At 40.7% G+C, this 24,296-nt stretch overlaps 1 protein-coding gene across 1 annotated transcript in view; it reads left to right on the top strand.

Moving 5' to 3' along the window:
- The window catches only part of ahi1 (Abelson helper integration site 1), a 75,813-nt gene that overhangs the window by 18,112 nt on the left and 33,405 nt on the right, over positions 1-24,296 (top strand). The window contains exons 6-13 of the mRNA XM_061894159.1: positions 4,175-4,367; positions 4,437-4,532; positions 4,617-4,802; positions 8,488-8,640; positions 8,713-8,845; positions 8,920-9,043; positions 18,449-18,678; positions 18,741-18,841. Coding sequence (XP_061750143.1) covers positions 4,175-4,367; positions 4,437-4,532; positions 4,617-4,802; positions 8,488-8,640; positions 8,713-8,845; positions 8,920-9,043; positions 18,449-18,678; positions 18,741-18,841 — 1,216 coding nt within the window. The remainder of the gene's footprint in view (positions 1-4,174; positions 4,368-4,436; positions 4,533-4,616; positions 4,803-8,487; positions 8,641-8,712; positions 8,846-8,919; positions 9,044-18,448; positions 18,679-18,740; positions 18,842-24,296) is intronic.

The following is a 24,296-nucleotide window of genomic DNA, read 5'->3' as shown; positions in this document are numbered from 1 at the left end:
TGCGCAGCTCCTTCGGATCAAAAGCATCAATAACTTGTTTATAGAAGTCTTCCTTATCTTTCTTCAGTTTTAAAAGTCTCTCTGTCTCGATTAAGATCTTCTTTTATTACCCCCAGCTTCGATTGAAACTCCAGTTTAGAAAACTGTTTTATTTTAGATATGTAATCCTCCATGTTAAAAGTGCAAGCGAGAGGAAAAAATAAACGATCGCTGCTCACTCTTGCTGCTTGTTGTCACTTCTTCTGCAGCCGAGTAGTCGCAAGAAGGATCACCACCAGGAGGCGGGAGTCATTTAATGACTCATATTTGACACACGCAGCTACGGTATATTAATAAAACATCGCTGCTTACTGTTCTTTTTAGCATATTCAATAGCTTGGACCTTAAATCCTACAGAATAGCTCTTAATCTTCTTCCCTTTATGCGATTTCGAATTATTGAAATCAGCCTCCTCCATTTTGAAAATGATGACAGGTGAAGTGTCACTCGTGACGTGACGAGTTTGACCCAGTGGAAATTTTTGACATATGCTAATTATTTGGCGAAATGAGTTTGACCCGGCGGAAATTCTAGACATGCGCTAATAAAAATTATATTTCGCGAAAGGAGTTTGACCCGGCGTTAATCCTGAGCCGGCGGTAATGCTAAGCATGCGCTAACTATTTTGCGAAACGAGTTTGACCCGGCAGTAATTCTAGGCAGGCGCATACTATATACCCGGACGGCAATTCAAGGAAATACGGTATGAATAATGGGTTTCAGCCTTGACAAAAGTCCATATTTTAGTGAAGGTGTTTAGTCTTTGAAGTCAATATAAAGTAGAGATGTCCGATAATGGCTTTTTTGCCGATATCCCGATTGTATCCAATTACCGATTCCGATATCAACCGATACCGATATATACAGTCGTGGAATGAACACATTATTAGTCCTAATTTTGTTGTGATGCCCCGCCGGATGCATTAAACAATGTAACAAGGTTTTCCAAAATAAATCAACTCAAGTTATGGGAAGAAAAGCCAACATGGCACTGCCATATTTATTATCGAAGTCACAAAGTGCATTTTTTTTTTTTACATGCCTCAGAACAGCAGCTTGGAATTTGGGACATGCTCTCCCTGAGAGAGCATGAGGAGGTTGGGGTGGGCTGGATTGAGGTGGGGGTAGGGGGTAGCGGGGGATATATATTGTAGCGTCCCAGAAGAGTTTGTGCTGCAAAGGGTTCTGGGTACCGTATTTTTCGGACTATAAGTCACAGTTTTTTTCATAGTTTGGCCGGGTGTTCGACTTATACTCGGGAGCAACTTATGTGTGAAATTATTAATACATTACCGTAAAATATCAAATAATATGATTTAGCTCATTCACGTAAAAACTAGACGTATAAGATTTCATGGGATTTATCGATTAGGAGTGACAGATTGTTTGGTAAAGGTATAGCATGTTCAATATGTTATAGTTATTTGAATGACTCTTACCATAATATGTTAGGTTAACATAGCAGGCACCTTCTCAGTTGGTTATTTATGCCTCATATAACGTACACTTATTCAGTCTGTTGTTCACTATTCTTTATTTATTTTAAATTGCCTTTCAAATGTCTATTCTTGGTGTTGGGTTTTGTCAAATAAATTTCCCCAAAAATGCGACTTATACTCCAGTGCGACTTATATATGTTTTTTCCCTTCTTTATTATGCATTTTCGGCAGGTGCGACTTATACTCCAGTTCGACTTAAATATGTTTTTTCCCTTCTTTATTATGCATTTTCGGCAGGTGCGACTTATACTCCAGTGCGACTTATATATGTTTTTTCCCTTCTTTATTATGCATTTTCGGCAGGTGCGACTTATACTCCGGAGCGACTCATACTCCGAAAAATACGGTATTTGTTCTGTTGTGTTTATGTTGTGTTACGGTGCGGATGTTCTCCCGAAATGTATTTGGCATTCTTTTTTGGTGTGGGTTCACAGTGTGCCGCATCTTTGTAACCGTGTTAGTTGTTTATACGGCCACCCTATGTGTGACCTGTATGGCTGTTGACCAAGTATGCGTTGCATTCACTTATGTGTGTGAAAAGCCGTAGATATTGTGTGACTGGGTCGCCATGCAAAGGCAGGGCCTTTAGGGCTTATTGGCGATCTGTACTTCCCCCTACCTCCGTGTAGATAGTACTTTATTGATTCCTTCAGGAGTACACAGCAGCGTTAAAAAAAGTCATACATTTTATTTTTTTTTAAACCGATAATTTTGAAACCGATACCGATGATTTCCGATGTTACATTTTAAAGCATTTATCGGCCGATATTATCGGACATCTCTAGTTTTTACACAAAAGACATGCTTTGCACACAGAGGCATATTTGGTGCCATTTGAAAGTTTGTAAACCAAAACGTTTGGAAATAGAGTGGTTCATAAATCGAGGTTCCACTGTACCGTATTTTCCAGATCATAGGGCGCACTGGATTATAAGACGGACTGCCGATGAGCGGGTTTATTTTCATACAAAAGGCGCACCGGATTATAAGGCGCATTAAGGGGGTCTTCTTAGTTTTTGTAAATGTAAAATACTTCCTTGTGGTCTACATCACATGTATTGGTGGTTCTTTGGTCAAAATGTTGCATAGATGATGTTTTCAAGCCGTTTCAGGATGTACCGTTTTGTGGGCGGGTCTTATTTGCGTGGCCCACCTTCGACAGCGTCTTCTCCCCCGTCATCTTTGTTGTAGCGGTGTAGCGTGCAAGGACAGGAGTGGAAGAATTGTCAAAAGATGGCGCTAACTGTGTTCATGACATTCGGACTTGACTTCAATCAATAACGGAGCAGCATCTCCTCATCCGGAAACAATAACAACGCCGTAAATGTGTCCCGTGAAAAAACGTCCGACCGGAACTCTCTAATAACTAACGTTCCTTGGGTGAATAATGTAAACTCACTTTTAGCGCTTTCATGGTGAGTTTACTGACAGATATAAGTAAGAATTTTGCACTACCTTATATTACAAATGGCAACAGCGGAGGATGAATGTTGTCGTGGAAATTTCTTAAAGACGATCCTTTAGTGACAAATAGCTTTAAAATGATTGATTAAAGTAACAAACAAATAATAACAAGCTTTGCAAAGCGAGACCAAACCAGAACGACACATCCGTTCGTTCCAGCTTGTTCTAACTCCTTTAGAATTAGACATGACAATTATACATTCTCAGAAGTCCCACCCTCCATGCTCATTTACATACAGTACGCCAGTGGAATGAATACCCAAAGTCCTGTGAAGAAGGAGAGGGCGTCGTTTGCCCAGAAGGGGGGGGGGGGGGGGGGGTCACTCAGGAAAGGGGACCAAGTTAGCTCTGTTGGGGGTCAGGAAGAGGAAAAAACACATGCCCAGGTCAACTATAGTCCACATGTTACATCAAAGACACAGGAGACAGAGCTTGATCAGATAATAGATCTCTTGCTAAGTGTCACATTCCTGAGCCCAATAAACAACTTTTGGCGACCCGTTCAAAGAACATCATCAATTAAAACGAGTACAAGTAATTTTGCTATCACAATGTCCCATAACAAGAAGATAGAGATGGCGGTTATGCGCAAATTTTCAGGACTTATGCAGATCCCAAATACTGATCAGCAGGTACCAGAAGGTGAGAAATGTTTGTTTTGCGTAATATTGCAAACAAAACGTCAAACAATGTCTTACCTTATACACAAACCATAATAATCGTGGCTTGTGCAGCCCTTTGAGACACTCGGGATTTAGGGCTATATAAGTAAACAGTGATTGATTGAATAATACTCCTATGTTGAAGCAGAGTACAACCCCTCAAGCGATACGGCTTCAAAGTCCTACTAAAACATTTTGGTAGATTTTTGAGCGCCGTGTGTAATGTTTAATATTTTCAATGGAACATATAATATTTGGGTGTTCTTTACTTGAGTCGTATCGCAGTCTACACCTATCTCTTATGTGTGACTGCCATCTACTGGCCACACTTATAATTTCACCATGTACCAAATGAAATAGTTTCTAGATTGTTTAGCACAACCAAAATTGTTCCGTAAATCAGGTGCACCGGGTTAAAAGGTGCACTGTGGAGTTTCGAGAATTTGAAAGGATTTTAAGTCGCCTTACAGTCCGAAAAACACGGTAGTTAAGTTTTTGTTTTCTCCACAGCCACCGCCCCGTGTCCTCGTTTTACGAACAGGACCGCGTGGACCACATCCTGCCTATCATGACGCAGCCTTTCGACTTCAAGAAGAACAAGTCGGTCGTTCCCGAGTGGCAGGAGCAAATCATCTTCAACGAACCCTTTAGACACTTTGTCCAGAAGGAGCCCAAGGGCCCCAAAGTGGTCCTCTTCTTTGAGGTGACAGACGCAGCTTCACCTGTGAAACGTCCCAGGTTTTATTCAACAATTGTTTGCGTTTCCTTCAAGATCCTGGAATTTCTGAGTATGGAGGAAGCCAAAGCCAACGTCGACGTTGACGTGAACGAGAGGGGGTTCAGAAAGATTACGTGGGCGTTCCTTAAGGTGCCTGCCGATGTCCACTAAAATACCCAACCCTTTGAAATGCTTCACTCTATAACCACTTATTTCCTTTTTGTGAACTTCCAGCTTGTGGGAGCCAATGGCGTGCTGAATACCGGCAGCAAACTTCGCCTCCAACTCTACTGCCCGCCCACCTGGGCTCGGAGGCAGCCTGGCACGATTGAGGTGGTCGAGTGGTGGCGACATTACCCCCGAGTCAAATACGCGTCCACTCTCTACGTCACGGTGAAAGGCATCAATGTACCTCAGCACGTGAGTACTGGCAGTTAAAAAAAATCTGTTGGGACGTTTTCTCCTACAATCATTGTCTGCAAGTCCATCCATCCATCCATCCATTTTCTACCGCTTATTCCCTTTCGGGGTCGCGGGGGGCGCTGGCGCCTATCTCAGCTACAATCGGGCGGAAGGCAGGGTACACCCTGGACAAGTCGCCACCTCATCGCAGGGCCAACACAGATAGACAGACAACATTCACACTCACATTCACACACTAGGGCCAATTTAGTGTTGCCAATCAACCTATCCCCAGGAGGGAAACCACGCATTCGCGGGGAGAACATGCAAACTCCACACAGAAAGATCCCGAGCCTGGATTTGAACCCAGGACTGCAGGAACTTCGTATTGTGAGGCAGACGCACCTCTTCCACCGTGAAGTACAAAACCCAAAAGCAGTCAACTTGTCACGTTCTGTAAATGGTAAATAGGTCGGGTCGCGGGGGCAACAGCCTAAGCAGGGAAGCCCAGACTTCCCTCTCCCCAGCCACTTCGTCTAGCTCTTCCCGGGGGATCCCGAGGCGTTCCCAGGCCAGCCGGGAGACATAGTGTTCCCAACGTGTCCTGGGTCTTCCCCGTGGCCTCCCACCGGTTGGACGTGCCCTAAACACCTCCCTAGGGAGGCGTTTGGGTGGCATCCTGACCAGATGCCCGAACCACCTCATCTGGCTCCTCTCGATGTGGAGGAGCAGCGGCTTTACTTTGAGTTCCTCCCGGATGGCAGAGCTTCTCACCCTATCTCTAAGGAAGAACTCTGCTACCAGGCGGAGGAAACTCATTTGGGCCGCTTGTACCCGTGATCTTATCCTTTCGGTCATGACCCAAAGCTCATGACCATAGGTGAGGATGGGAACGTAGATCGACCGGTAAATTGAGAGCTTTGCCTTCCGGCTCAGCTCCTTCTTCACCACAACGGATCGATACAACGTCCGCATTACTGAATACGCCGCACCGATCCGCCTGTCGATCTCACGATCCACTCTTCCCCCACTCGTGAACAAGACTCCTAGGTACTTGAACTCCTCCACTTGGGGCAGGGTCTCCTCCCCAACCCGGAGATGGCATTCCACCCTTTTCCGGGCAAGAACCATGGACTCGGACTTGGAGGTGCTGATTCTCATTCCGGTCGCTTCGCACTCGGCTGCGAACCGATCCAGTGAGAGCTGAAGATCCCGGTCAGGTGGAGCCATCAGGACCACATCATCTGCAAAAAGCAGAGACCTAATCCCGCGGTCACCAAACCGGAACCCCTCAACGCCTTGACTGCGCCTAGAAATTCTGTCCATAAAAGTTATGAACAGAATCGGTGACAATTATTTGCCAATCTTTTTCAACTTATATTCAATTGAATAGACTGCAAAGACAAAGACAAAACTGTCTCTAACTTCCTGTAGGAATTTCGTAGAAACATGAAACAAAAACCAGGTCTCGGTTAGACCTATATTTCATCCACTCAGACCCCCCCGGCTAAAATCAACAGGAAGTTTGCTATTACCACTTCAATACAAAAGTTGGCTAAAAAAATTTCGCTTTTTTTCAAATATTATCTCCTCTGAGGCCGTTTGTCGTTTCGGCTTTAAATAAGCACAGAATATAAAATGCGTAAGTATTTAATACTTACGTATAAAATACTACACGGTCTAACTCCATCCTATCTTGCCGATTGTATTGTACCATATGTCCCGGCAAGAAATCTGCGTTCAAAGGACTCCGGCTTATTAGTGATTCCTAAAGCCCAAAAAAAGTCTGCGGGCTATAGAGCGTTTTCCGTTCGGGCTCCAGTACTCTGGAATGCCCTCCCGGTAACAGTTCGAGATGCCACCTCAGTAAAAGCATTTAAGTCTCACCTTAAAACTCATTTGTATACTCTAGCCTTTAAATAGGCCTCCTTTTTAGACCAGTTGATCTGCCGCTTCTTTTCTTTTTCTCCTCTTTCCCCCCCTCCCTTGTGGAGGGGGTCCGGTCCGATGACCATGGAGGAAGTACTGGCTGTCCAGAGTCGGGACCCAGGATGGACCGCTCGCCTGTGTATCGGTTTGGGACATCTCTACGATGCTAATCCGACTCCGCTTGAGATGGTTTCCTGTGGACGGGACTCTCGCTGCTGTCTTGGATCCACTTTGAACGGAACTCTCGCGGCTGTGTTGGAGCCACTATGGATTGAACTTTCACAGTATCATTTTAGACCCGCTCGACATCCATTGCTTTCGGTCCCCCTAGAGGGGGGGGTTGCCCACATATGAGGTCCTCTCCAAGGTTCTCATAGTCATCATTGTCACTGGCGTCCCACTGGGTGTGAGTTTTCCTTGCCCACTGAATGTGAGTTTTCCTTGCCCTTATGTGGGTTCTTCCGAGGATGTCGTAGTCGTAATGATTTGTGCAGTCCTTTGAGACATTTGTGATTTAGGGCTATATAAATAAACATTGATTGATTGATAGAGATAGGAACCCTTCTGATTAAAAGTGTAAGAAAGAGTTTTAATTACTACCCCGGTTTGGATTTTATGAGCCCGCAAAGAACCATTGCGCTGCTGCTGTTGTCACAAAATGGCGGCTTTCTGCTCAGACAAAACTCTAGGACTGTCATACACACATGAAACAAAAACCTCAATGTAGGTCTCACTGAGACCTATATTTCATACATTGACCGCCCCCAACTAAAATCAACAGGAAGTTTGCTATTCCCACTTCAATACAACAACTGCATTACATTCACCATGCATTAGAGCATCGGTAGGGAACTTATGGCTCTAGAGCCAGATGTGGCTCTTTTGACGACTGCATCTGGCTCTCGGATAAATCTGAGCTGACATTGCTGGACATGATAAGTAATGAATAATACCACTTGTAATCATAGTGTTAAAAATAACATTCAAAATATAAAACATTCTCATGCATTTTTATGTTCAAGAAGTTGCGTTAATGGTAAAAAGTAATTTATTTATTATTGGTTAGTGTTGGGCTTGCCCTCCTGGGGGTTCTTCAGACCACCAAGCACCGACATGAGAGCCGGTTTTAGGGTAAAATATTGTTTTTTTTTTTCAATTAGTCTCTCAGTTGCTTTTCAGCAATTGTCTTTTTCTCTTTCGTCCTCACTCGCGCTCTGGCTCCAGCCCCAACCCTGTCCCTCCTCCTGGCTGCTGCTTATAACAGAGCGACAGGTGATTAGATAAAAAAGGCCCAGGTGGGCCATCTACGCATTTGTCGCTGATTTCGAGGCCGGTCCTGGCAGCATCCCGCTTTGCTGCAGGCTCGCGGACCACGCCCCCTCCACAGTTAGCTTCAGAATAAACATTTTATTACAAAGAATAAGAGACCTATTATACTCTGGAGATGTTGGTCTTACTTAAAAATGCACGCGTTTAGTTGTGTTCAGTGTTACAAAAAAACCCATTATATGGCTCTTAGGGAAATACATTTTAAAATATTTGGCTTCTTGGCTCTCTCAGTCAAAAAGGTTGCCGACCCCTGCATTAGAGTCTCAAAATGGCGTATATAAAATGCCCAAGCCACTTTACAACTGTTATTACTATGAGACTGATGTATAACACATGTGTATACAACTTTTTCTCTGTGTAATAATCCATCCATCCATCTTCTACCGCTTATCTTATTTTCTCAAAGGCTGCTCACTAATGTGAAATCTGGTCCACTGTCCCCCAGGTGGACCCCAGCATCCGCTCCATGATGGCCCTGCAGGAGGAGCGAGGCAGCACGACCTACAGCGAGCTGCAGGAAGGCGCCGCCAAGAGGACGTCGACGCCGCACTTGGACGACAAGCCGGAGGTGTTGAAATGGAGCAGACTTCCCGGACAGGTACATCTCAGGAATATGTCACGTCCACGGCAGTCTGTGGTTTGAATTCTTTTTGTTGAAAAAATAAAATAGGTCTGCCGGATCCCCAACAAGTCCATGCTGGCCTTCCGTGGCGGTCGGATAGGATGCATGAGCGTGCTCTTCTCTCACGCCGGGACTTTACTGGCTGCTGCTTGTGCCGACCGAGATACTTTCCCTGTCGTGGGTGAGCAGCATGTCCTCCCCCCCTCCGACAAAAACACCAACATTTGCACTACCAGGTGTTCTTTCCTCTTCCAGTGTTTGAGATCCCTTCCGGGAAAGTCTTGACTGCCTTCAGCGGTCATTTAAAGATCGTCTACGAGCTCTGCTGGACCTCCGACGATACACGCCTTTTGTCAACCTCCTCTGATGGAACCGTCAGGTCATTTCTCCTAACCGCTGTTCTGTGTAGCGCCACTAGGGGCCAGCACAACCACCACCTGTGTTTAAATTGTAGCAACTGTCACCTTTTGGAGTCAAAAAATGCGTGGAAAGTGCTAGAATTGTGATGTACGTGCTTACATATGTCCTCCTATAGTGACAGGGTACGCCTCAGAGAGTAACAGTCATACAAAAATGGTCGGGTGTTTAATTTTTTGTACAAATATATTGTTTATTAATTGTGTGAATGCTAGTTTTTTACACCACAATTATTCTATTATGAAGTTAAAGTACCAATGATTGTCACAAACACACTAGAGGTGGCGAAATTATTCTCTGCATTTGACTTTTTCACCCCCTGGGAGGTGAGGGGAGCAGTGAGCAGCAGCGGTGGCCACGCCCGGGACCTTTTTTGGTGATTTAATCCCCAATTCCAACCCTTGATGCTAAGTGCCAAGCAGGGAGGTAATGGCTACCATTACCTTTCAACATTACATACATTTTCAACCGATTGAACATAAGTATCCTGGAGGTTCAAACTATAATTTTTCCAAGTTCAAAAATGTCAAAAAATCATTTTTTCACCCTTTTTTCTGTGACTACTCCTTCCACATTTTTCATCCGATTCAAAGCGTCCCAACTTCAAACTGTTCAGCCTATTCGGGAATCGCGGGCTTTCCTTTGACAAATTCCCAGATTTCACAGAATATACAAGTTTTCCGGGACATTTTTTCCCATTCAAAATGAATTGGCCATTTTTCAAACTTTCACATTTTTCAACCAATTCATTATATTCCACGAATCTTAGAGATTCAAATTATATTTTTTCCAACTTCAAAAAATTTATAGGAATTCACAGAAATCCTTTTTTCCTCAAACCTTTTTTTCACCCTTTTTTCTGTCGACTACTTCCACATTTTTCATCCGATTCAAAGCGTCCCAACTTCAAATGGTTCAGCCTATTCGGGAATCCCGGGCTTTCCCTTGACAAATTCCCAGAATTCCAGGTTTTCCGGGACATTTTTTCCCATTCAAAATGAATTAGCCATTTTTCAAACTTGCACATTTTTCAACCAATTCAATATATTCCACAAATCCTAGAGATTCAAATATTAATTTTCCCAACTTAAAAAAATTTCCAGTAATTCCCAGAAATCCTATTTTCACCCTTTTTTCTGTCGACTACTCCTTCCACATTTTTCATCCGATTCAAAGCGTCCCAATTTCAAACTGTTCAGCCTACTTTTTTCTGTGACTACTCCTTCCACATTTTTCATCCGATTCAAAGCGTCCCAACTTCAAACGGTTCAGCCTATTCGGGAATCGCGGGCTTTCCTTTGACAAGTTCCCAGATTTCCCAGAATATACAAGTTTTCCGGGACATTTTTTCCCATTCAAAATGAATTGGCCATTTTTCACACTTGCACATTTTTCAACCAATTCAATATATTCCACAAATTGTACAGATTCAAACTATAATTTTTCCAACTTCAAAAAATTTCCAGGAATTCCCAGAAATCCTTTTTTCTGTCAATACACCTTCCACATTTTTCATCCGATTCAAAGCCGCCCAACTTCAAACTGTTCAGCCTATTCGGGAATCGCGATCTTTCCCTTGACAAATTCCCAGAATTCCAGGTTTTCCGGGACATTTTTTTCCCATTCAAAATTAATTAGCCATTTTTCAAACTTGCACATTTTTCAACCAATTCAATATATTCCACAAATCCTAGAGAGTCAAACTATAATTTTTCCAATTTCCAAAAATTTATAGAAATTCACAGAAATCTTTTTTTCGTCAAACCCTTTTTTCACCCTTTTTTCTGTCGACTACTCCTTCCAAATTTTTCATCCGATTCAAAGCATCCCTACTTCAAACTGTTCAGCCTATTTGGGAATCGCAGGCTTTCCCCTGACAAATTCCCAGAATTCCAGGTTTTCCGGGACATTTTTTCCCATTCAAAATGAACTGGCCATTTTTCAATCTTCCACCATTTCCACATTTTTCAACCGATTGAACATATTCCACATATCCTGGGGATTCAAACTATAATTTTTCCAAGTTAAAAAAAAATCCAGGAATTCCCAGAAATCCTTTTTTCCCCCAAACCTTTTTTTCACCCTTTTTTCTGTCGACTACTCCTTCCACATTTTTCATCCAATTCAAAGCGTTCCAAATTCAAACTGTTCAGCCTATTCGGGAATCCCGGGCTTTCCCTTGACAAATTCCCAGAATTCCAGGTTTTCCGGGACATTTTTTCCCATTCAAAATGAATTAGCCATTTTTCAAACTTGCATATTTTTCAACCAATTCAATATATTCCACAAATCCTAGAGATTCAAATATTAATTTTCCCAACTTAAAAAAATGTCCAGTAATTCCCAGAAATCTTATTTTCACCCTTTTTTCTGTCGACTACTCCTTCCACATTTTTCATCCGATTCAAAGCGTCCCAATTTCAAACTGTTCAGCCTACTTTTTTCTGTGACTACTCCTTCCACATTTTTCATCCGATTCAAAGCGTCCCAACTTCAAACTGTTCAGCCTATTTGGGAATTGCGGGCTTTCCCTTGACAAATTCCCAGATTTTCCAGAATTCCAGGTTTTCCGGGACATTTTTTCCCATTCAAAATTAATTAGCCATTTTTTAAACTTGCACATTTTTCAACCAATTCAATATATTCCACAAATCTTAGAGATTCAAACTATATTTTTTCCAACTTCAAAAAATGTATAGGAATTCCCAGAAATTATTTTTTCTGTCGACTACACCTTCCACATTTTTCATCTGATTCAAAGCGTCCCAACTTCAAACTGTTCAGCCTATTCGGGAATCGCGATCTTTCCCTTGACAAATTCCCAGAATTCCAGGTATCCCGGAACATTTTTTTCCCATTCAAAATTAATTAGCCATTTTTCAAACTAGCACGTTTTTCAACCAATTCAATATATTCCACAAATCCTAGAGATTCAAACTATAATTTTTCCAATTTCCAAAAATTTATAGAAATTCACAGAAATCCTTTTTTCCTCAAACCCTTTTTTCTGTCGACTACTCCTTCCAAATTTTTCATTCGATTCAAAGCATCCCCACTTCAAACTGTTCAGCCTATTCGGGAATCGCAATCTTTCCCTTGACAAATTCCCAGAATTCCAGGTATCCCGGAACATTTTTTTCCCATTCAAAATTAATTAGCCATTTTTCAAACTAGCGCATTTTTCAACCAATTCAATATATTCCACAAATCCTAGAGAGTCAAACTATAATTTTTCCAATTTCCAAAAATTTATAGAAATTCACAGAAATCCTTTTTTCCTCAAACCCTTCTTTCTGTCGACTACTCCTTCCAAATTTTTCATTCGATTCAAAGCATCCCCACTTCAAACTGTTCAGCCTATTCGGGAATCGCAATCTTTCCCTTGACAAATTCCCAGAATTCCAGGTATCCCGGAACATTTTTTTCCCATTCAAAATTAATTAGCCATTTTTCAAACTAGCGCATTTTTCAACCAATTCAATATATTCCACAAATCCTAGAGAGTCAAACTATAATTTTTCCAATTTCCAAAAATTTATAGAAATTCACAGAAATCCTTTTTTCCTCAAACCCTTTTTTCTGTCGACTACTCCTTCCAAATTTTTCATTCGATTCAAAGCATCCCCACTTCAAACTGTTCAGCCTATTCGGGAATCGCGATCTTTCCCTTGACAAATTCCCAGAATTCCAGGTATCCCGGAACATTTTTTTCCCATTCAAAATTAATTAGCCATTTTTCAAACTAGCGCATTTTTCAACCAATTCAATATATTCCACAAATCCTAGAGAGTCAAACTATAATTTTTCCAATTTCCAAAAATGTATAGAAATTCACAGAAATCCTTTTTTCCTCAAACCCTTTTTTCACCCTTTTTTCTGTCGACTACTCCTTCCAAATTTTTCATCCGATTCAAAGCATCCCTACTTCAAACTGTTCAGCCTATTTGGGAATCGCAGGCTTTCCCCTGACAAATTCCCAGAATTCCAGGTTTTCCGGGACATTTTTTCCCATTCAAAATGAACTGGCCATTTTTCAATCTTCCACCATTTCCACATTTTTCAACCGATTGAACATATTCCACATATCCTGGGGATTCAAACTATAATTTTTCCAAGTTAAAAAAAAATCCAGGAATTCCCAGAAATCCTTTTTTCCCCCAAACCTTTTTTTCACCCTTTTTTCTGTCGACTACTCCTTCCACATTTTTCATCCAATTCAAAGCGTCCCAACTTCCAACTCTTCAGCCTATTCGGGAATCCCGGGCTTTCCCTTGACAAATTCCCAGAATTCCAGGTTTTCCGGGACATTTTTTTCCCATTCAAAATGAATTAGCCATTTTTCAAACTTGCACATTTTTCAACCAATTCAATATATTCCACAAATCCTAGAGATTCAAATATTAATTTTCCCAACTTAAAAAAATTTCCAGTAATTCCCAGAAATCCTATTTTCACTCTTTTTTTCTGTCGACTACTCCTTCCACATTTTTCATCCGATTCAAAGCGTCCCAATTTCAAACTGTTCAGCCTACTTTTTTCTGTGACTACTCCTTCCACATTTTTCATCCGATTCAAAGCGTCCCAACTTCAAATGGTTCAGCCTATTCGGGAATCGCGGGCTTTCCTTTGACAAGTTCCCAGATTTCCCAGAATATACAAGTTTTCCGGGACATTTTTTCCCATTCAAATTTAATCAGCCATTTTTCACACTTGCACATTTTTCAACCAATTCAATATATTCCACATATCCTAGAGATTCAAACTATAATTTTTCCAACTTCAAAAAATGTATAGGAATTCACAGAAATCCTTTTTTCCTCAAACCTTTTTTTCACCCTTTTTTCTGTCGACTACTTCCACATTTTTCATCCGATTCAAAGCGTCCCAACTTCCAACTCTTCAGCCTATTCGGGAATCCCGGGCTTTCCCTTGAGAAATTCCCAGAATTCCAGGTTTTCCGGGACATTTTTTTCCAATTCAAAATGAATTAGCCATTTTTCAAACTTGCACATTTTTCAACCAATTCAATACATTCCACAAATCCTAGAGATTCAAATATTAATTTTCCCAACTTAAAAAAATTTCCAGTAATTCCCAGAAATCCTATTTTCACTCTTTTTTTCTGTCGACTACTCCTTCCACATTTTTCATCCGATTCAAAGCGTCCCAATTTCAAATGGTTCAGCCTATTCGGGAATCGCGGGCTTTTCCTTGACAAATTCCCAGATTTCCCAGAATTCCAGGTTTTCCGGGACATTTTTTCCCATTCAAAATTAATTAGCCATTTTTCACACTTGCACATTTTTCAACCAATTCAATATATTCCACAAATCCTAGAGATTCAAATATTAATTTTCCCAACTTAAAAAAATTTCCAGTAATTCCCAGAAATCCTATTTTCACCCTTTTTTCTGTCGACTACTCCTTCCACATTTTTCATCCGATTCAAAGCGTCCCAATTTCAAACTGTTCAGCCTACTTTTTTCTGTGACTACTCCTTCCACATTTTTCATCCGATTCAAAGCGTCCCAACTTCAAATGGTTCAGCCTATTTGGGAATCGCGGGCTTTCCTTTGACAAGTTCCCAGATTTCCCAGAATATACAAGTTTTCCGGGACATTTTCTCCCATTCAAAATTAATTAGCCATTTTTCACACTTGCACATTTTTCAACCAATTCAATATATTCCACAAATCCTAGAGATTCAAACTATAATTTTTCCAACTTCAAAAAATTTATAGGAATTCACAGAAATCCTTTTTTCCTCAAACCTTTTTTTCACCCTTTTTTCTGTCGACTACTTCCACATTTTTCATCCCATTCAAAGCGTCCCAACTTCCAACTCTTCAGCCTATTCGGGAATCCCGGGCTTTCCCTTGACAAATTCCCAGAATTCCAGGTTTTCCGGGACATTTTTTTCCCATTCAAAATGAATTAGCCATTTTTCAAACTTGCACATTTTTCAACCAATTCAATATATTCCACAAATCCTAGAGATTCAAATATTAATTTTCCCAACTTAAAAAAATTTCCAGTAATTCCCAGAAATCCTATTTTCACTCTTTTTTTCTGTCGACTACTCCTTCCACATTTTTCATCCGATTCAAAGCGTCCCAATTTCAAACTGTTCAGCCTACTTTTTTCTGTGACTACTCCTTCCACATTTTTCATCCGATCCAAAGCGTCCCAACTTCAAATGGTTCAGCCTATTCGGGAATCGCGGGCTTTCCTTTGACAAGTTCCCAGATTTCCCAGAATATACAAGTTTTCCGGGACATTTTTTCCCATTCAAATTTAATTAGCCATTTTTCACACTTGCACATTTTTCAACCAATTCAATATATTCCACAAATCCTAGAGATTCAAACTATAATTTTTCCAACTTCAAAAAATTTATAGGAATTCACAGAAATCCTTTTTTCCTCAAACCCTTTTTTCACCCTTTTTTCTGTCGACTACTCCTTCCACATTTTTCATCCGATTCAAAGCGTCCCAACTTCAAACTGTTCAGCCTATTTGGGAATCGCGGGCTTTCCTTTGACAAGTTCCCAGATTTCCCAGAATATACAATTTTTCCAGGACATTTTTTCCCGTTAAAAATGAATTGGCCATTTTTCACACTTGCACATTTTTCAACCAATTCAATATATTCCACGAATCCTAGAGATTCAAACTATAATTTTTCCAACTTCAAAAAATGTATAGGAATTCACAGATATCCTTTTTTCCTCAAACCCTTTTTTCACCCTTTTTTCTGTCGACTACTCCTTCCACATTTTTCATCCGATTCAAAGCGTCCCAACTTCAAACTGTTCAGCCTATTCGGGAATCGCGGGCTTTCCTTTGACAAGTTCCCAGATTTCCCAGAATATACAAGTTTTCCGGGACATTTTTTCCCATTCAAAATGAATTGGCCATTTTTCAAACTTTCACATTTTTCAACCAATTCAATATATTCCACAAATCCTAGAGATTCAAACTATAATTTTTCCAACTTCAAAAAATTTCCAGGAATTCCCAGAAATCCTTTTTTCTGTCAACTACACCTTCCACATTTTTCATCCGATTCAAAGCGTCCCAAATTCAAACTGTTCAGCCTATTCGGGAATCGCGAGCTTTCCCTTGACAAATTCCCAGAATTCCAGGTTTTCCGGGACATTTTTTTCCCATTCAAAATTAATTAGCCATTTTTCAAACTTGCACATTTTTCAACCAATTCAATACATTCCACAAATCCTAGAGATTCAAACTATAATTTTTCCAACTTCAAAAAATTTCCAGGAATTCCCAGAAATCCTTTTTTCACCCTTTTTTCTGTCGACTACTCCTTCCACATTTTTCATCCGATTCAAAGCGTTCCAACTTCAAACTTTTCAGCCTATTCGGGATCGCGGGCTTTCCCTAGACAAGTTCCCAGAATTCCAGGTTTTCCGGGACATTTTTTCCAATTCAAAATGAACTGGCCATTTTTCAAACTTCCGCCATTTCCACATTTTTCAACCGATTGAATATATTCCAAATGTCCTGAGGATTCAAAGTATAATTTTTCCAAGTTAAAAAAATTTCCAGGAATTCCCAGAATTCCTTTTTTTTCTCAAACCCTTTTTTCACCCTTTTTTCACCCTTTTTTCTATGGACTACTCCTTCCACATTTTTCATCCGATTCAAAGTGTTCCAACTTCCAACTGTTCAGCCTCTTCGGGAATAGCGAGCTTTCCCTTGACAAATTCCCAGATTTCCCAGAATTACATTTTCTCCGGGGCATTTTTTCCCATTCAAAATGAACTGGCCATTTTTTCAAACTTCCACCATTTCCACATTTTTCAACCGAGTGAAGATATTCTACATATCCTGGAGATTCAAACCATAATTTTTCCAAGTTAAAAAAAAATTCCAGGAATTCCCGGAAATCATTTTTTCCCCCAAACTCTTTTTTCACCCTTTTTTCTGTTCACTACTCCTTCCACATTTTTCATCCGATCCAAAGCGTTCCAAATTCAAACTGTTCAGCCTATTTGGGAATCGCGGGCTTTCCCCTGACAAATTCCCAGAATTCCAGGTTTTCCGGGACTTTTTTTTCCCCATTTAAAATGTTCAGGCCATTTTTCAAACTTCCACCATTTCCACATTTTTCAACCGATTGAACATATTCCACATATCCTGGATATTCAAACTATAATTTTTCCAAGTTAAAAAAAATTACAGAAATTCCCAGAATTCCTTTTTTTTCTCAAACCCTTTTTTCACCCTTTTTTCTGTCGACTACTCCTTCCACATTTTTCATCAGATTCAAAGCGTCCCAACTTCAAAATGTTTAGCCTATTTGGGAATCGTGGGCTTTCCCTTGAAAAATTCCCAGATTTCCCAGAATTCCAGGTATTCCGGGACATTTTTTCCCATTCAAAATGAACTGGCCATTTTTCAAACTTCAACCATTTCCACATTTTTCAACCGATTGAACATATTTCACATATCCTGAAGATTCAAACTATAATTTTTCCAAGTTAAAATTTTTTTCCAGGAATTCCCAGAAATCCTTTTTTTTCCCAAACCCTTTTTTAACCCGTTTTTCTGTCGACTACTTCTTCCACATTTTTCATCAGCCTATTCGGGAATCGCGGGCTTTCCCTTGACAAATTCCCAGATTTCCCAGAATCCAGGTATTCCGGGACATTTTTTTTCCCATTCAAAATGAACTGGCCATTTTACAAACTTCCACCATTTACACATTTTTCAACCGATTGAACATATTCCACACATCCTGGAGATTCAAACTATAATTTTTCCGAGTTAAAAAAAATTCCCAGAATTCCTTTTTTTCCTCAAACCCTTTTTTCACCCTTTTTTCTGTCGACTACACCTTCCACATTTTTCATCCGATTCAAAGCATCCCTACTTCAAACTGTTCAGCCTATTCGGAAATCGCAGGCTTTTCGTTGACAAATTCCCCGATTACCCAGAATTCTAGGTTACCCAGCACATTTTTTCCCATTTAAAAGGAATGGCCCATTTTTGAAACTTCCACCATTTCCACATTCTTCAACCGATTCAACATGTTCCACATATCCTGGAGATTGAAACTATAATTTTTATAATTGTCATGCCATTGTTAGCACACATGCTAAGGCTTAGCCTTTTGATGTGCACATGCTAAGGTTTTAGGCTACCTATGTAGCTCATTTTGTACAGCTACACCTAAAACTCTCAGATTCAGACACTCTGCACCATCTTCAAATTATGGCGGCTTCTGGACGAGGTCCAGGGCACAGATAGCAGGCCTGGCAAAATTTCCTCTGGGAATTTTCTAGTTTATTTTATTAAACATTGATGTCCACATAAAGAAATACAGTATCTGTGTCCCCTGCAGGGAGTGGAATGTGGAGGACCTTCTACCAACTGCCCGGAAAGTTCTCCCACACCCTTCGTTTGTGTACTCGGCCCAGTACCACCCAGCGGCCCAGAATCTAGCGGTCAGCGGTGGCTACGACGGCGTGCTGCGCCTGTGGCGGCTGGACGTGGAAGACGTCAACGGGCAACTCTTGCAGGAGTTCGAGTCCCACGGCAGTTTTATCAACACCATTTGTTTTGACGCAGAAGGTGTTTGAGTGCTCTAATGTCGCTAATCTGTGTCGGGTCTAATGTTTTTTTTTTCTTCAAAGGGCACAGGATGTTCTCAGCGGACAACACAGGAAGTATCATTGTGTGGAAGACCTCTGTAAGCGAGGATCATCAACCTTGGTGTCACTGGTCTGTAGAAAAGGTAATGAATTTTTTTTTTATATGAAATACATTTATATTCTCTACTGCTCGCTAGTGTTACCATATCTGAGTTATTGTGCAGAAATATGGGGAAACAACTACAAATGTGCACTACATTCGTTAAATGTGTTACAAAAAAGATTTTTTTGAATAATACATAATGTTGGATATAGACAGAGTATCCGTGGATCCTTAAAGGGGAACATTATCACAATTTCAAAAGGGTTAAAAACAATAAAAATCAGTTCCCAGTGGCTTGTTGTATTTTTTGAAGTTTTTTTCAAAATGTTACCGGTCTCGGAATATCCCTAAATAAAGCTTTAAAGTGCCTTATTTTCGGCTCTCTGCGAAAACACTGGCCATTTCCCTGTGACGTCACACAGTGCTGCCAATGTAAACAAACAATGGGAATACCACAGCAAGATATAGTGACATTAGCTCGGATTCAAACTCGGATTTCAGCGATTTAAGCGATTCAACAGATTACGCATGTATTGAAACAGATGGTTGGAGTATGAAAATATTGAATGAGAAACTGAAGCTATTGAGCGAATAGCTATTGACGCTATTCATAGCCACAGCATGGCCGAATAGCTGCGTTAGCATCGCCGGTAAAATGTGCGGACCAAACGATCAGGACTTTCGCATCTTTTGACACTGGAGCAACTTAAATCCGTCGATTGGTAAGTGGTTTTTTTTTCGCATTAAAAGTGGGTGGAAGGAAACGTAATATAGTTGCAAATGCATCTACAGGTTATCCATACATCTCTGTGCCATGTCTGCTTTAGCACCGCCGGTAAATAGCATGTTAGCGTCGATTAGCGTAGCATGTTAGCATCGATTAGCTGGCAGTCAACATCAACAAAACTCACCTTTGTGATTTCGTTGACTTTATCGGTGCAAAAATTCATCTGCAGGTTATCCATGCATCTCTGTGCCATGTCTGCTTTAGCACCGCCGGTAAATAGCATGTTAGCGTCGATTAGCGTAGCATGTTAGCATCGATTAGCTGGCAGTCAACATCAACAAAACTCACCTTTGTGATTTCGTTGACTATCGTTGCAAATGCATCTGCAGGTTATCCATACATCTCTGTGCCATCGCCGGTAAAATGTGGAGACACTCCAGCACATTCAGTGGGGTCTGGCGGCAGACACTTTCGCATCTTCGGGCCAGTGGTGCAACTTGAATCCCTCCCTGTTAGTGTTGTTACACCCTCCGACAACACACCGTCGAGGCATGATGTCTCCAAGGTTCCAAAAAATAATCAAAAAAACGGAAAATAACAGAGCTGAGACCCGGTGTTTGTAATGTGTTGAAAATGAAAATGGTAGGTGTGTTACCTCGGCGACGTCACATTCTGACGTCATCGCCTCCAGCGAGATAAACAGAAAGGCGTTTAATACGCCAAAATTCACCCATTTAGAGTTCGGAAATCGGTTAAAAAAATAGATGGTCTTTTTTCTGCACCATCAAGGTATATATTGACGCTTACATAGGTCTGCTGATAATGTTCCCCTTTAAAAAGTCTTAAATTCTTGTATCTAAAATTAAGGCCTTAAAAAGTATTACATTTCTTAGAAATTCCTTAGATGGTCTTAAATTCAGTACTCAATGGTCATAAATTGTCGGGCCAGTTTTTTTTATTTTTTTTCTGGGCACGTCTTTTAAAAGTTAAGGCACGTCTTTGAGTAAAAGTAAGTGATTTCAGTGTCAGTCGCGCGCAGACTCCTTCCTTTCTTCCTCGCGTCCCGCCTTTCAGTCAGCATGGGGAAATGCTAGTTTTGCGAGCGTTGGCTGGAGGACAGCCGGTTTGAAAGCTGGCTTAAAGGGGAACATTATCACCAGACCTATGTAAGCGTCAATATATACCTTGATGGTGCAGAAAAAAGACCATCTATTTTTTTAACCGATTCCCGAACTCTAAATGGGTGAATTTTGGCGAATTAAACGCCTTTCTGTTTATCGGGCTGGAGGCGATGACGTCAGAATGTGACGTCGCCGAGGTAACACAGCCGCCATTTTCATTTTCAACACATTACAAACACCGGGTCTCAGCTCTGTTATTTTCCGTTTTTTTGACTATTTTTTGGAACCTTGGAGACATCATGCCTCGAAGGTGTGTTGTCGGAGGGTGTAACAACACTAACAGGGAGGGATTCAAGTTGCACCACTGGCCCCAAGATGCGAAAGTGTCTGCCGCCAGACCCCATTGAATGTGCCAGAGTGTCTCCACATTTGACCGGCGATGCTAAGGCAGACATGGCACAGAGATGTATGGATAACCTGCAGATGCATTTGCAACGATAGTCAACAAAATCACAAAGGTGAGTTTTGTTGATGTTGACTGCCAGCTAATCGATGCTAACATGCTACGCTAATCGATGCTAACATGGTATTTACCGGCGGTGCTAAAGCAGACATGGCACAGAGATGTATGGATAACCTGTAGATGCATTTGCAACTATATTACGTTTCCTTCCACCCACATTTAATGCAAAACAAACACTTACCAATCGACGGATTTAAGTTGCTCCAGTGTCAAAAGATGCGAAAGTCCTGATCGTTTGGTCCGCACATTTTACCGGCGATGCTAACGCAGCTATTCGGCCATGCTATGGCTATGAATAGCGTCAATAGCTATTCGCTCAATAGCTTCAGTTTCTTCTTCAATACTTTCATACTCCAACCATCTGTTTCAATACATGCGTAATCTGTTGAATCGCTTAAGTCGCTGAAATCCGAGTCTGAATCCGAGCTAATGTCGCTATATCTTGCTGTGGTATTCCCATTGTTTGTTTACATTGGCAGCACTGTGTGACGTCACAGGGAAATGGACAGTCGCTTTGCAAATAGCGAAAATTAAGAACTTTAAAGCTTTTTTTAGGTATATTCCGGGAGGTTTAAAATTTTGAAAAAAACTTTGAAAAATAAAACAAGCCACTGGGAACTGATTTTTATTATTTTCAACCATTTTGAAATTGTGATAATGTTCCCCTTTAAGCCTGTTGCCAATCCCGAGGAGGTCAGGTGCATACTTTGTAAGAGGGATTTCAAACTTGGCACCATGGGAATCAGAGCGGTCGAATTGCACGTGCAGTGCGGTAAGCATAAAATCGCGGCAGAGAGCCAAAAACAAACACTGGGCATCTCTCAGTTTTGCGTGGGAAGCTATTAACAACTGCCGCTAGCAGCGCTGACCTGACACTGATCTTCGGCGGGAAAGCAACATTAAAATCGGAGGTGTTACGGATCTTGCACACTGTGGTGAAACATCAATCCTACACCTCAAATGACGGGATCGGCGATCTTTTTCGTGTGATGTCTCCTGATTCTCAGGTTGCTAATACATTTTCCTGCGGAAAGGATAAAACAGCATATATTACGAGACACGGATTAGCACCTCGCATGTGTTAATGTTCGATGAAACACTGAATCACAGCACGAATAAGAAACAACTGGATGTCCATGTTTTGTTGTTGATGTTATAATACTGTTTTGCACTATTATTGCACTATTATTGACCAAATGTAATTTATTTTTACCCCTCACCTCGGTTATTATGTTTTTACTGGCGTTGGTGTTGGTGTTGGTTTGTTTGTTTTGGATGTCAAAGTTTTTGGATCTCAAGATTTTTGATAAGTTGTTTGGCAGAGTGGTGCTTATCAGTTTGTTTATTAATAAACATACAAAAAGTAAAATTGACTGATTGTCATTGAGGTTGTAGTACAGTGGGATCCCCAACCATCGCTTATATTTATAGATTTTTTATTATTTTTTTCGGTCTTAAATTTCATTCAAGGTGTGAATGTGTGAATTATATTTATATAGCGCTTTTCTCTAGCGACTCAAAGCGCTTTACATAGTGAAAAACCCAATATCTAAGTTACATTTAAACCAGTGTGGGTGGCACTGGGAGCAGGTGGGTAAAGTGTCTTGCCCAAGGACACAACGGCAGTGACTAGGATGGCGAAAGCGGGAATCGAACCTGCAACCCTCAAGTTGCTCGCACGGCCACTCTACCAACCGAGCTATAAAAAAAAAAAGGTCTTAAAAAGTCTTAAATTTGACTTGCTGAAACCTGCAGATACCCTGATGGAGAACATAAAAACCCTTTATTTATTGAGTCAAAAATATTAAAGCTTGATGATTTGGTAAAATTGCAAACAGCTAAAATGATGTACAAAGCAAATTTATAACCTGCTACCAAAGAATGTACAACAATTCTTCTCAACTAAAGAGGAGAAATATAACCCATCCATCCATTTTCTACCGCTTATTCCCTTTTTGGGGGCGCTGGCGCCTATCTCAGCTACAATCGGGCGGAAGGCGGGGTACACCCTGGACAAGTCGCCACCTCATCGCAGGGCCAACTTAGATAGACAGACAACATTCACACTCACATTCACACAATAGGGCCAATTTAGTGTTGCCGATCAACCTATCCCCATATAACCTTTGCGGAAAATCTAATTTAAAACATTTGTATGCACGTACAACACTTAAAACCTTTAGCATATCAGTATGTGGAATTAAATTATGGAATGGATTAAGTAAAGAAGTTAAACATTGTAAATTAAACTGATATGATCCAGTTTAAGAGGCCGTTCAAATTAATAGTGCTTACAAAGTACAAAGAAGAAGAATTATTAGAAACACTTTCAACCTTATTGAAAATAAGATATTCTTCATTTCAGTATGTTAATGACTGAATTAATTAATTACATATTACAAAACTGTTGTATTACTCATTCACGGATTTTATTTTACTATTTTACTATAAAAAAGGTCAGTAAATGAATGTATATATTTGTGGGCGCTCTGACGTGGGAATGGGTTAGGATTAAATAAGCTTTGCTTTTTCCTACTCCTTTTCGGACATGATGTGATGTGAAATTGTCTGATGTATTATGTTGTAAGTATGTTCATGTTCCAAATAAACTAAGAAAGAAAGAAGTAGGTATATGATAGACCGCCATCTTCTGTGCTTGCTACGTCAGTAGTGGAGGTTTTAGCTAGAGATGTCAGATAAAGGCTTTTTTGCCGATATTCCGATATATACAGTCGTGGAATTAACACATTATTATGCCTCATTTTGTTGTGATGCCCCGCTGGATGCATTAAACAATGTGACACGGTTTTTCCAAAAGAAATCAACTCGAGTTATGGAACAAAAATGCCAACATGGCACTGCCATATTTATTATTGAAGTCACAAAGTGCATTATTTTTTTTAACATACCTCAAAACAATAGCTTGGAATTTGGGACATACTTGCCCTGAGTGGGGTGTCGGCAAGGGGGGTGTATATTGTAGCTCCCCGGAAGAGTTAGTGCCGCAACGGGTTCTGGGTATTTGTTCTGTTGTGTTTATGTTGTGTTACGGTATGGATGCTTTCCCGAAATGTGTTTGTCATTCTTGTTTGGTGTGGGTTCACAGTGTGGCGCATATTTGTAA

This window comes from Nerophis ophidion, linkage group LG03 (genome assembly GCF_033978795.1).
Source record: "Nerophis ophidion isolate RoL-2023_Sa linkage group LG03, RoL_Noph_v1.0, whole genome shotgun sequence".
Classification (NCBI taxonomy): Eukaryota; Metazoa; Chordata; class Actinopteri; order Syngnathiformes; family Syngnathidae; genus Nerophis; species Nerophis ophidion.
This window is presented reverse-complemented; position numbering and strand designations above follow the sequence as displayed.